This window comes from Genypterus blacodes, unplaced genomic scaffold, assembly GCF_046128005.1.
Source record: "Genypterus blacodes isolate CSIRO-AG114 ecotype Tasmania unplaced genomic scaffold, CSIRO-AGI_Gbla_v1 ptg000063l_1, whole genome shotgun sequence".
Lineage (NCBI taxonomy): Eukaryota > Metazoa > Chordata > Actinopteri > Ophidiiformes > Ophidiidae > Genypterus > Genypterus blacodes.
Genome location: NW_027466875.1, coordinates 1,325,370 through 1,339,365, shown reverse-complemented (window position 1 = coordinate 1,339,365; position 13,996 = coordinate 1,325,370). Strand labels below are relative to the sequence as shown.

The 13,996-nt window shown below is 43.9% G+C and overlaps 2 protein-coding genes across 12 annotated transcripts; both read left to right on the top strand.

Moving 5' to 3' along the window:
* Positions 1-789: 789 nt before the first annotated feature.
* Positions 790-11,391, top strand: arnt (aryl hydrocarbon receptor nuclear translocator). Of its 11 annotated transcripts, none has more exons than XM_076154657.1 (21): positions 790-1,141; positions 1,777-1,870; positions 1,992-2,045; positions 2,151-2,201; positions 2,421-2,468; positions 3,139-3,352; positions 3,972-4,185; positions 4,386-4,488; positions 4,574-4,639; positions 4,772-4,857; positions 5,024-5,100; positions 5,419-5,553; positions 6,181-6,255; positions 6,367-6,518; positions 6,782-6,907; positions 7,402-7,486; positions 8,134-8,318; positions 8,492-8,681; positions 8,842-9,019; positions 9,187-9,332; positions 9,432-11,391. In XM_076154657.1, exons 1-21 carry the CDS (start codon positions 1,105-1,107, stop codon positions 9,513-9,515), a joined length of 2,400 nt encoding a protein of 799 aa, XP_076010772.1. In that variant the 5' UTR covers positions 790-1,104; the 3' UTR covers positions 9,516-11,391. The 11 variants fall into 11 exon arrangements, with proteins under 11 accessions (XP_076010772.1, XP_076010775.1, XP_076010779.1 ...); XM_076154656.1 differs by lacking the exon at positions 790-1,141 and adding an exon at positions 1,171-1,461 and having other exon boundaries at positions 8,845-9,019; XM_076154654.1 differs by lacking the exon at positions 790-1,141 and adding an exon at positions 1,171-1,461.
* Positions 11,392-12,692: 1,301 nt separating this feature from the next.
* Positions 12,693-12,878, top strand: LOC143003880 (cortexin domain-containing 1 protein). Its single transcript, XM_076154637.1, has one exon. It carries the CDS (start codon positions 12,693-12,695, stop codon positions 12,876-12,878), a length of 186 nt encoding a protein of 61 aa, XP_076010752.1.
* Positions 12,879-13,996: the final 1,118 nt, after the last annotated feature.

The following is a 13,996-nucleotide window of genomic DNA, read 5'->3' as shown; positions in this document are numbered from 1 at the left end:
AATCAGGTCAGGGAAAATGTTCTTGTGTTCAGGAGTGTGTGATAAGAGACCACTATTAATCGAAAATACATATCATACTTTATAAATTATAGAAAATGTTTTGTTGACTACATTTTGTGCATGTTTAGACTCAAACACACAGCTCAGTCCATAGGGAACTCAGCTTGGGGACCAGAGGGTCACTGGACGAGTCCCTGTATGGACCAAGGAAGTGGACTGGAGAGTTGCCAGTTTGCCTCCAGGCCACTGCCGACGTGCCCTCGAGCAAGGAGCACCGAACACCCAAACTGTTGGGGGGGGGTCAGCAGTCAGCAGTCTTCAGCCAGGGGGTTCAGTTTTGGGGGGGTCTGCCCTGAGCTCCCTCTGTAAAAAGCATGTGTGTCCTGCATTTAAAATCTGTGTGATTGTATATGATTTCAAGGAATTTGACGAAAAAAAGTATCATGTCTTATTGTACGAGAATTTGTATAGCAGTGGGGGGGGAAAACTAGCCAGGTATGAGTGTGCCGCTCTGGAAGGCTACCTCTCCTGCTTGTTTCTTTAGTTGAATGTTCTCACAGCCCAGAACAGCGGTGATCTGGACCTGAGTGTGGTCAAAACAAGTCATGGATACGTGTTTGGCAAACTTTGACCAGCCTGTCAGAATAAAGGCATCATCTGCTTCACGTCCAGCTGTCATCCCAAAGTCAGACCGGGGGGGTTTAACCGCCAGCCGGGCGGAGCAAAAGCTGGATTTCCCAACTTGTCACGTCAGTTGTATCTGGCTACGTGATGTCCAATAGAAGGAGCAGAAACAAAGGTACTGACGACAGATTGAACTCAACTAGCGTGAACGCCATCTTGAATACAGAGGGGGTTTAAACCGGGAGAACGGAGGGATAAAGGACACCGAAGGAGCAGTGGCGTTATTTTGTCTTTTTTTCCCACTCTGCTAGTTCGTGTGGATGGTTTTAATCATGGCGCTGGGCGTTTATAGCCGGATTTAAAGGCGTAAACATCAGTAAACCGTCAGGGAAGTAGTTAGCCTCGAGCTAGCTAACTAGCAAGGGGGAGGGGCGTGGGTTGAGGATTTTTTTTTCCTCCCGCAGCTGAAGTTGTTTGTTTATGTTATTCCACACGGACATGTCCTCTTCAAACCCAGGTAAAGTGACGCAAACGCGAAACCATTCATGTAAACATTTCGACTCATGCAGTTGTCAGGCACCGGGGCGTGTTTGTGTAGCATAGCCACGTCGCCCAGTTCCCTAAAGATAGATAGCGTGACAGCACCAGCTACATTAGCATAGCCACACAAGGCTAGCCGCTACAGCGCAAAAGGCTACTCGGCTAACTGTTGCTAACTTCGGACTGGCTAGCGTTTGCGACGAGCCGCTTGTGATTTTGCTCTCGTGGCCACAGAGAATCCAAACCTAGATTAAATGGAGATTGGACACTGGACTGTTGTTGGTTCGCTACATGAAGGTAACAAATGTCTCAACTTGTAGTCTTTGCTTGAAGCGACTCAATCTCAGTGTCGTGATTGTCGACAGTAATCCGTTTTAACAATGAAATGTTGCCGATGCGTTGGAAATGTAGCAAATTTATTAAAAAGAGGACTGTAAACAAACTGAATCATATTTAATACTTAATGTTAACTTGCAAACCGATGTTTGAAACTAGTTCTCGTCAGTTTGTCTGCACTGTGTGAGTGTGTGTGAGTCTCCGTAGGAAGTCACCTGTCACCCATGTATGTCGCCTATGCTACAGTCTGTGTGTGTCTGTGTTTGTTATTAATAGAATTGCCCGATCCAAGTCTGGGGCTGGGGGCAAGTGGGATTCAAGGAAATGGTGGAGCTGTTGTACCTAAAGGGGCAAACAAGAGACGAGCAGCGTAAGTTTCCATCAGGATGTTGTGTTCTGTGATTCATATTTGGCTGTCACACTGTGACTAAAGTGTGAGAGGAATGTGAAGTGAAGCAACGTCTTCATCAGCTCTCTCGTTCATATTGCAGGCCAGACTTTGATGATGATGACGACGATGATGATGAAGGAAACAAGCTGTTCAGGTATATATTTATATACAAAATGTTAAAGGTCTTTTATATATTAAGTTAGTTAGTTGATGTATCATGTCAGTGTGTTATTTATATTTATTGTCTGTATTTCCACAGGTGTGATGATGAATCAGGAGGTGGCGGCAATGACAAAGAGCGTTTCGCTAGGTAGGATGGTGAATGTCAAGAAGTGTGTGCGAGTGCGGGTGTGTGTGTGTGTGTGTGTGTGTGTGTGAAGGGGGGAGGGGGTGTATTGTTATATGAAAATACCAATTACCCCGAAGCTGCTTTCTTTTTCCTTTCCCTGGTTGTTTTCTGTGACACCTCTTTTCAGTGTCGGTCGCACGTTTTGGACCAATGTTTAAGTGGGGTTGGTTTCATTTCCAGGGTTTTGGATGAAGATCAGAGTTTTGCAGATATGGAAAAACTAGCCAGGTATGAGTGTGCCGCTCTGGAAGGCTACCTCTCCTGCTTGTATTCATATCAATACTGAATGCACTGAGGCAGCACTGTCCTGTCCTGTCCTGCTGGGACTGCGGACTGTTTTCATTTTGACAGCACAAAATCCAGATATTTCCCAGCTTGATTGGTCTGTTCTCATGCCTGTCAGAATGGTATGCTTCTTTGCTCAAGGCAGCTGGTAATCTGTCTCAACCCACCACTGTGTTATGTTACTAACTGCTGTATGCTGTGTGTGTGTGTCGGGGATTTCGGTTCACATTGGTAATCCCTTCCTCTTTAGCAACCCGCCTGTCTTTCTCCTCTTTGTCTCCCTTTCTCTTCTCTCTCTCTCAGGTCATCTGAAGATTGTTTTTCTTTCAGCACTTGCTCTCTCTTGTCACACCAACTGGCCCTGAAAGACCAGGCCACCTTGCTTTCTCACGATCATTTTTATAGATCATTGACTACACGTTATTGTTTTATGTATTCATTATTTTTCCCCTCTATCCTCTCAATCCCACCGCTTCCCGATTGACATACTTACATTGCAACATTAACTCTAAACTCTCTCCATGTTCTCCACCTGCCTGTTTGTTTCCCCCATCTCTGTCCCACCTGCCTCCTTCACTTCTGCCTCCCTCCCTCCCTCGTTCCCTCGCACCAGGGAAAACCACAGTGAGATCGAGAGGCGGAGGCGGAACAAGATGACCGCCTACATCACAGAATTGTCCGACATGGTGCCCACATGCAGTGCGCTGGCACGGAAGCCAGACAAACTCACCATCCTGAGAATGGCAGTGTCCCATATGAAGTCTCTGAGAGGAAGTGGCAATACCAATGCAGATGGTTCTTACAAACCATCCTTTCTCACTGATCAGGTAGGAACAATGGAAGGGCGTGTATGTGTGGAAGAAGCTTGAGATGTTAAACTACACTGCTTTCACCCCTGGTTGTCATTGTCTGTGATTTATTTGCATCAATTCCACAACGGGAAAAGCTTGAAGCAGGTTTAGGGCGAGGAAACAAATATCTCCCACACATAGATAAGTGTGTACCTATGTGAGTTGCCACGGATTCTGGTCTTAGAGCTGCACTATCACCAACACTATACAATTTAAAACCTTAACCATTATCTGATTTTGAACTCATTCCGCCACACAATGGCTTCCTGCTGGTGTCATGTTACCTCTACTTATCGAAAAGAAAATTAAATCAAACCAAAAGAAATCAGATCAAAAGCGATTGCAGAGTATTCAATTCTGCACATCTTCCTCGCTGACTGGGTCCACATGATATTGTATCCCCATGCTTCATTTGAAAACTACAGGATCTGGTCATCAACAAGTTCAACAACTTCTGTACCAGCCTTAAGGCAGCATGACGAAGGCGATAAAGGCTGTAATACGCACAATTCTTTCAGGATTTATGAGATGCAGATGCCATGATAAAGTGCTCATCCTCACTGCTTTCCTTCCCTTTAATACTCCCTGATTATAGGAGCTGAAGCACCTCATCCTGGAAGCAGCCGATGGCTTCCTGTTCGTTGTTTCATGTGAGACTGGCCGTGTTGTTTACGTCTCCGACTCTCTGACACCCGTCCTCAATCAACCGCAATCTGAATGGCTCGGCTCCTCCCTGTACGATCAGCTCCACCCCGATGACACAGAAAAGCTCAGGGAGCAGCTCTCTACTGCTGAGAATAATAATACAGGTACAAAGCGCGCATACGTGGAATTGTAGATGAGCCACTGTCTAAACTGTAATTATAAAAGGAATGTGCTTGACATTCAGGGACATATGTATGTGTATAAACTATACACAACTGTATGCTCTATGGTGTGTCTCCCTTGTGATTATGAGACCTCAGCAGCCCCCTCATTAACTCTCCTTTGTCTCTTTCTGCATTGTAAGGGAGGATGTTGGACTTGAAGACAGGAACAGTGAAGAAGGAAGGTCAGCAGTCTTCAGCCAGAATGACTATGGGAGCTCGTCGGTCGTTCATCTGCAGAATGAGGTTTGACTCTATGTATAACCAATTTGTTTGTATTGGCAGAAAGTCTAGATAAATAAATGATTCATCTGCTGTGCTGTGTTTGCAGGTGTGGATCATGTCCGGTGGAGCCTCTGTCTATGAACAGACTGAACTTCCTTAGGAATAGAAACAGGTGAACCAAGCTGTTACAACCAGATGTGCAGATTCTGAGCACAAACTAATGTTTGTCCTGATGTTTGTCCTGATGAAAATGAGTTGCTGTGTATTTTACTTTTACTTTTATTTTTACTTTCTTGTACCAAAGGAATGGTTTGGGTGTAGCTAAGGAAGGGGAGCCCCAGTATGTAGTTGTCCACTGTACTGGATACATCAAGTCCTGGCCACCTGCAGGTAAAATAGTTTTTCTGTGGATGTTGGAATAGCATGTCAATAACCCTTCACCCTGTGGCCAGGAGCTGCTTAGGATTACAAAAGCCAAAGTCAACAGGTGTGATAAGTCACGAGTTACACAGTGTGGCATGTGTTGACACAGTTTGTCCATGTTCCTCTCTTTTAGGGGTGTCATTAACAGACGATGAAGCAGACAACACTCAGGGGAGTCGATACTGTCTAGTTGCCATTGGGAGACTACAGGTATGATTCATTCAATTCATTCAAAGAGTCATACCAAAGAAAGGATTAGAGTTGTTCTCTCCCCATCTGGGTAGAATTTCCTTTACCTGACACGACATTTTGATTCTAACATAACAATTTCTTGAAAATGTATTGTATTGTAAATTTCCTAAAAAGGGAGATTTTACGATCCCAATCCTAACTCTTACATTATATGTTTTATGGCTGACTTGCCCTGATAAAAAAAAAAGATAAAATCAAAATCCTGATATATGAGACTTGCACATATTTGTGATTGTTACACAATTGATTGTTACCTTTGCTTTTTTGTTTCTTTAGGTGACCTGTTGCCCAGGTGACACGGACATGAACAGTATCAGTGTTCCAGTGGAGTTTATCTCACGCCACAACTGCCAGGGAACATTCACCTTTGTAGACCACCGCTGTTTTGCCACCGTGGGCTACCAGCCCCAGGTAAAGCTCACATCTATCTGACGGAGAGAGTCCCTTAACAACCCCTGTGCCATGAACGTCAATGTCTTATGGGCCAATTGTAGTTGTAATACTGTAATCCTTCTCTTTTCAATACACACCAACTCAGTTGGCAAATGAGCCAATCACATGGCTTCTCGTACTATTCCTATGCTGACGACACCCAGCTCTTTTAGTCCTGTACAGTCTCTGAACCGATATGTGCATGCCTCACAGATATCTCGGCTGATTGAGGAACGGCACCTTCAGCTTAACTTATTAAAGACTGAGCTCTCGTCATTCCCGCCAATCCCTCTTTACAACCACCAATCAACTTCCAGCTTGACTCCTTATAAGTCTTTCCCACATTGTCTGCTTGGAATTTGAATGCCATGATCGATAGGAAAACTCACCTTCAAAGAATTCCCCCTGTACAATATGTGGAAAATCACAACATACTTGTGAAGCACAGCTCCTGGTTCAGTCTGTTGTCATCTCACCCCTTGACTTCCTCCATAGATGGTAGAATGAGTTTCTAAACTCCATTTGATCTGCCTAGTCCTTCTCAGTCGTTAAATAATGTCACTCTGGATTAACTGCCAACTGAGTAAATGTAAATGTGTGTTACAGGAATTGCTTGGGAAAAGTATCCTAGAGCTAGCCCACCATGAGGACCAGGGCTTACTGAGAGACAGCTTCCAGCAGGTAGGGTCCCTTGACTACATGTGCAGCTTTTGGAGGAGCCACTTTCACTACACGTGAAAATATGAAAACTGGCGTTACATTTTTGTGGCATGTTGAAATCCTTGGTTACAGGTGGTGAAGCTAAAGGGTCAGGTTCTGTCGGTGATGTTTCGGTTCCGCTCTAAATCCAGAGAATGGATATGGATGAGAACAAGCTCCTTCACATTCCAGAATCCATTTTCAGAGGAGATTGAGTACATCATCTGTACCAACGCCAATGTCAAGTGAGTCGCTCATTCGTTACACCTATTCTGCAAGTACCATTGCTAATGCAACGTGATTGCGCAATCAATAGCTGCACAAAAATATTTTATTGATCTCTTGAAATGTGACTGTTGTGTTGTGAAAGATCCCTGTTTGTGTGCTTACCCATCGCCCTCCAACCCCCCAGTTCCTCTCACCCACACCACAGTCTTATTAATAAGCCACTCTCTCATCGTGCTCTCCCTACACCTCTCCCCTGCACCCGACTGTGTTTGTGGGGCAGTAGAAATTCTACTCAGGACTCCCTCACCCCCATCTCCTCCCCGGGGGGTTCGCTGCCCCCCTCCTTGGGTCAGAGCAGCCCAAATGGCCTTTCTGTGGTGCTCAGCCCGGGGCAGGTAGCCACCAGGTGAGAATAGGCCTGACCTGACTGACCTCCCCCCCTGCATGGGAGAACAGGGGCTTCTTCATGGGAGACTACTGCTTCTTCTAGCAAGCAATAGCCCTTTTCTCTTTTTACATTTCCCTGTACTGGGTGATTCTTCTTCCCCTCATTTTCATCTGTGTTTTCCTGTAGTGTTGGAATATTAGTGCTGTTGCCTTTTACAAAGCATGCCTAGGTGTACATGTTTGGTAGTAAATGTGCTTTAAATTTGGACAACTGACGGCGACATTTAATACAACACGGTGTGTATATGAGTAACATTTTTCTCTGTTGAAGTGTGTGACTCCTTTCCCTCTCTGCCCTGACTTCTCTTTTGTGTTGTTATGGTGACCGGTGGCAGGTTGAGTGCTATTTTGTCAGCAGGTGTTTGGGATTTCTTGCTCAGTGGTGAAGGACATGGCACTGAAGCCCTTCATTCAACTTCAAATCAACTTTCAACATTTCTCTCTCTCTCTCAGGCAACTACAGCAGCAGCAGGCCGAGCTGGAGGGAGGTGGAACGAGAGACGGTCTATATGAGCCAGGACCAATCAGTCTCTCACAGGTTAGGACATGCATGCGTATGGGCACATACGTGTCCAGTTTGACTGAATGATAGATTACCACACCCCCTCTCTTGGGATTGTTCTGTGTCCCCCGCTGTATTAGTGAACAATACGCTTGTTGATCACTCTCTGTTCAGCAGTCAATCGGTGGGAGCTATTGGGGAAACTTTAATTTCTTGTTAACAGTCTCACAGCTTGCCATTGTTTACGTTAGAATCAACAGGAAGGATGTACACATGCGTCAGTCAGTTAAAGAGATTTTAAGGCCAGCACCATGCCAAACAACTTTTTTTTGTCTGTACTGCAATTCTTTTGAAAAACACAGAAGAAGACTTCTGTGAGTCAGGCCTCTTCCCAACAACAATAGCAAGTTCCTCTTTGTGTTTTGAATTTTCTATTTTGAATAGATCCCATATGAGTAGACTGCCATTTGCTTGCAGTTTTGTATTTGACAGGAATTCCACTGCCTTGGTAAATACAAAATTTTGTAGTGAATTAAATCTTCAAGTAATTGTTGTACACCAGATGTTAGTTATCGGTTGAGCTGTTCGATTACAGTTGGACAGTTGGATTCAGGTCAATTATTTCACAACCTAGGCACTTGAGAACTAGTGGTGACCTCTATCATAATTGTGATGGTCCTCAGATGCCAATTCAGGCAGTGACAGCAGCAGGACCAGACCATAGCAAGAGCATGGAGAAGCCAGAGCTCTACCCCTCCCTTTTCCAACCAACCGACCAACCCAAAGGCCTGCCGTCCACGTCCGCTCCCGCCACACAGATCTACCCGACAGCCAACTACACCAGTGGCCGTTCCAATGATGCGTACAGGTGAGGAACCTTCAGTATTTGCATCCTGAATAATTACTTTCTGGCAGGGAAGTTGAGTCCAAGCTTGAGTTTACCACTGTCAAACATAGTTATGTCGTTACCTCTCTAGCTTTGGTCCCTTCAAAATGTGATGTGTGTATGTTTACACTAACTCCCTTCCTTTTTGCCTCCAGGCCGGTGCCCATGGCCCCACAGATGGCACAGCCAGCTCACTCAGCCACGCAGATTCTGGCTCAGATGTCTCGTCAGAGTGGAGCTCCCCAAACAGTCGCCCCGTCCAGCACTGGCAGTCCCCTCCATGGAGGGCCAACAGGAGGATGGCCCGGGGCCGGACATGGAGCTCGGCCACCATTCAATAACCAGGTCAGCCATTGCAACAGGATCCGTCATACGATGTTCCTTGTCCTTGTTTCTATTTTCAGTCGGACTTTCCCTCACAAATGATTCCAACATGTAATGATCCTTGTTTGCTTATTGTGGAAAATGTATAGAATTAACACAACCCCCGCCTAATTCCAACCAGCAGGTGGCTCCCCAGGCTGCAAAAACCATGTCTCCACCATTTTCAGCCATGGGAGGATTTGGCGGTGGATCGTCAACCTCTTTTGGCCAGATGCCCACAGGTGCTGCTCCCACTGTTACCAACGGTGCAAACTATCCACCCATCAACCCTCGGGCCAATCTAAACAACAACGGTTATGGTAGGTTGTGTTGTACGGGTGTGATCACGCTCTGTTGGGGCTAGCCTGGTACGCAGCAGGTTATGTTATGAGTTTAGAAAGCACCGCCTGAGGACCAATCAGCAAACGAGGCTGAGGTCTGCTAGGCTTCCTGCGTAGTTACACCCCCCTGCTGTCCTCTGTCACAGATGGCTCTCAGTCAAGCGCACACTTTCCATCCCGAGCAGCGGAGGCAGTGTGGCCCCAGTGGCAGGGCCAGCAGCACTCCCAGAGTAACGCAGAGCAGCATCCCCACGCTCAAGGCAACCAGCAAGACATGTTTCCCGTCAGCGATGTGAGTCCATTCTCTTTTAAGTGTGCTGTTCTGTCTCCCCTCTGTCCTCTCTGTCATTTTGAATTAACCTTGACATCTGCGTCTTCCTGTCTGTTTCAGGACGTGCTGTCTATGCTGGATCAGCCTCCCAACTTCAACAACGATGACTTTGAGATTCCTATGTACCCTTCATTCAACGAGTGAACTGGCCGTTACTTGTGTGCTCATCCAACACTTTGTCTTCTATTAGTCGTTGTAGTTTCTCCTTTCTTCTTCCCTTTCTTCTATTTAACTCCTCAGCTCTTTTTCTTCATTTACCCTTTCTGCTCCTGAGAGTAAAACTCTTCCCCTTTGCTTTGCATGGCTTAAATTGCACTGCCACAAGCCAGTCAAAGATGGCAGGGGTAAATCTGATTACAGATATATAGGGGAGGAAAATCAAGGAATTGCTACTGACAGAAAGAGGATTGTTTTCATGATATTCAGGCCATTTGAAGAGAATTCTCTTCCTAGCACTGCCCAAAGCTCAACAACCATTTCATGTTGTAGATATGCCATGTATATAAATATATGAAAGCACACATCCATCTCACAAGCACAGCAGCCCAGACAGACTCTACAACATCTTCTTACACTTCTGACACACACACACACACACACACACACACACACACAAAGGCCTTTTATTACTGGAATTCTAATGCTCTTGGTTTTTCTCAGGCTTTTACGAAGAGTGTATTATGCTGTTTTTGCCCTATAGCATGTTGACTAATCACGCCTATCGTTGATTTAATCTCTCAGGAATTTGCTGGAATGAACAACTTTCGTGATTTTCTTTTTTTTTTTTCTTCTTTTTTTTTAAACTTCCTGGCTATTGCACGCAAACCACTACAGTCTGTGCTAACCTTACCGTCTTTAGACCCACAGCATGTGCCTGCATGTCAGCACTTGACCAACTGCTTTCTCTGAGCGCTCCTGCATTGAGTTTATTTGCTAAATCGGTAGTTTCCCACGTACGTCAATGGAATCACCCGTACACGTCATCGTTTTGTTTTCCCTCTATTGAATGATCTACTTTAGTAACACAGGCACACAGTGTTGTAATAGCTGTGTACTGTTTGTCCTAGTGCCCTTTGGAGATGTATACGTTTAGCTTTCCTTTGCCTACATATACAGGACAGTATATTACATGCATGTGTATGTATGTCAAACGGATACATAGGCATTCATGGGGTTTCGTACTTGCTTGATTTGCTCCTCTTCCTGTCACTCTGTTACCCTGTACCAAGTATGGACTTTTGTACTCCTTTTATAAAAGATATATAAGAATGAAATCACACAGCAATAATTAACAAGCAGGAATTATGTACTTAAAAGCCATTCTTTATTGTTGTCGTAAATGATTTTCTTGATTAATGTTGTTTTAAAATGGAGACACAATAGTGATGTTTGAATTAACTGAAATGTTTCCCAAGTATTGTCGTGTTGTTATTTCAAGGTTTTGAACTGTTGACCTCTTCATTGCCCTTTTTCTCTGATTGGTGTTTTAGTAATGGTTTAATCAGGGTTCTATTCAGGAAAAAATGGAATAAACGGAGCTAAAGCAATTATGTTGGACAGAAACTGCGAAAGAAAAATCTTTGTTATGGATGTTTGGACTCCCGACAAATTGCATTTTACAATCAGTTTTTGTTATGTCTGTGGTATGGAAGAGTATTAGAGTTGTAGAATGAAAGGTAATTCTTTGACAAGTTAAAAGCATTGTTGTGTAGATAGTCGAAATTTGGCCCCTTTATTAGTTTTCCCACTGTCTGTGTGTAACACTCACATTCACACACATTCTTGCTGACAAATTGTATGCAAACCCATGTAAAGAAGTGTCCCATTTTCCTCTTTGAATGGATGTTCCATTGGTAACTGCTCTCTTTGGTTGCTCTGTATCCAAGGGTTTTTTCGATGATGTGAACTGCAGTTTTTATCACATAGAAACACAAATATATAAATATACTGTATGTATATGAAATGTTGAATGAGAAAGAAAAGTTTTGTTTTTGTATTAAATTGTTATATTGTCAGATCACTTAAGTCAGCTGTGTTGTTTGTCGTGACATCACAGGAGACACTTTGTCCTAACTCACAGAATCTTTACGCACAAGCAGTCTTAGTTATAAAAGGTGTGTCAGAGGCCGTGTGTGGGAGCGATGCACTGTCACACTCATGCAAGAGTCATGACTGCTTTTAGTTACCTTCGTCCGTGTCTGTCCATGTGTTGCTACAGTTTTATGTTCTTATCTGCTAAAGCAACACAAACCCAAGATTGTATTGACTGTCGTGTATCTTGTTTTCGTTCCCCTCTCTTTCTCTTAGTGAAGAAGCAGATATCCGTCAGTTTCTCCAGGGGATCAGTTTCCTCCCTCGTCTTCGCTCCTCGATTTCACAGCCTGGGGGTGAACACGGATGGAACTAACGGTATTAACAGTCAAAGATAGTTTTACTGAGGTAAGCTTTGTTTGGGTTGGGTCTTAAGTGAGCCATTAGATTTCAAAGTAAATCTTGTGCTTATTCTGTCCTTATTCTTTCTGCTTTATTCCAGCTTTTGATTCGGATCCAATCTCATCAGCAAAGAGTCACTTTGAACTCGTGTCTCTGTAGTGGCATCAGAATACAAGCAATCTGCATTTTTTTTGGTCAGGATCAGTTTCCAACCACTCTCAAATGAATTGCTACTCGAGCGTCATATCCTCTTTCTCTCCATCACCCTTTCCTTTTTCCTGTCTGGATTTGAAAAGATACCTTGTGTACATGGGTGCATGTGGTAAATCTGGTAACACAGTATCTTATTTTGCAGTGGTACATAGTCCATTTGAAAGATATCTTACATGTGTAACAATGTGTCCCTTGTCTGTTATATTGCAGTGTGCTGATGATTTTTACTGACCAGGAAACCACAAGCACAGGTGTCATCTCCTGTAATGCGTTTGTCCACCATAGAGGGCAAGGAGTTGTGTGGGTGTAATCTCAGGAATGACCCCATCGTTACCAAACTCCTTATTAAATATTCATCGTGGACACAGGTGCCAAATGGGGTTGTGTGTGTCCACCAATACATCTCAGCTTTGGGTGGAGGACAGCAGGTGTCAATGCGGATAACAAAAATGAGGCCATGGGTAGTTAACTGTTAGAGTGAAGTGTTGGCGTCTCAGAAACAGCAACAGCCCAGTGGACTGGAGCATCAACAGAGGGACCTGTGCAGCTAAGGACAGACAGTCAAGTACTATTTATGGAATAATTTACAAGCCTTTGTAGAACTTCCGTGATTTTTTTTTTAACAATTAAAGGGGAGGGAGATGTTTTTCCTTTGAAATTTGTGGTTTTGTTGACATGGACCCACCGGCCGGCCCTGCTGGCGGCTTCAATTTGCATGTGGACCTTGGTTTTGCCCTGTTTTTCTTTTTCCTCCTCTGCTTCTTTTTGTTGGTGACCATAGTGCGCTGCGCTCAGATGGTGCTGGACCCTTACAGTGCCATCACCGTTACCATATACGAGGAGGCGCATGCGGATGACTGATGACCACTGATGACTGATGACCACTGATGACTGATGACCACTCTCAGACCGACACATTGTGATAGACAAGGACCAGAGAGCATCTCATCCTCCACAGGACGCATGGGAACAACTGGGTACCACAAGTCACAAACTATTCAAAATGTTTAGCATATCAGCGTTACTTCTAAACCTCTTTATTCTTTTATATAGTTCGGGTACATTTTAGATGACATTTTGCATTGACTAACAGGCAAATCCAAATTATATATCAAAGTCATCTATTCATAATGACTAATGCATTTCAACACATGATTTGAGATCGCCATGTGTCAAAGTTTATTTTGTCTAATCAAGAAAGTAAGACCTTAATGTTTGCACCTCGATACGCCTTGTGGTTCAGATAAACATAACAAACGTATAACATATAAATGTAGTGAACAAAGAGCCTATTCACTGTTTGGAAATACAAGGCAAGCAGTAGTTTATATGAACAATGGCTGGTGTGATCCATTCCATTGTAATCTTTCCACACACACCACACTTTGGATTGATGTCGGATAGATGAGGAGGAGACGTGAGCACTGCACGATATCTGGAGAACAGGACAGAGCCACAAACCAAAGAAAACACACATACAGCACCAACTACAATAGAAGTAATGTTTGATCTGTTCGCCATTTCAGAGCTGCTGACCAGCTTGACGCAGGAAGGCAGATATTCTCCCATTCAAATAAGCAGTGATAGGACACAGATGTTTCCAAATTCTCAATGATGGAAGTATAACACTAAACAGATGCTTGTTTTTCTCTGCTCTGCCACGCAATGTTTGGGGGATTTTCAGAGGATTTTCATTCAAGATGGTTGTCATTATTATCCTGAGTCTTTGCCATGTTTCACTGTTATCCATTCCCTCAAAGAATCATCTAAAAAAGTCCAGTAGTATTGGAAATGAGTTGCACAAAACTGTGCTGTTAGATTAAAAGAAATTAATCTATGTATAATAACACAGAAAGGGCCGGAACACAGTTTCATCCCCCACAACCAGGATAGATATAATTTCACACAAGATAAAATAGATTAATAAAAATACAAGATCGATTTGCAGACCGCAATCAAACTAAATCTTAACTAAAATC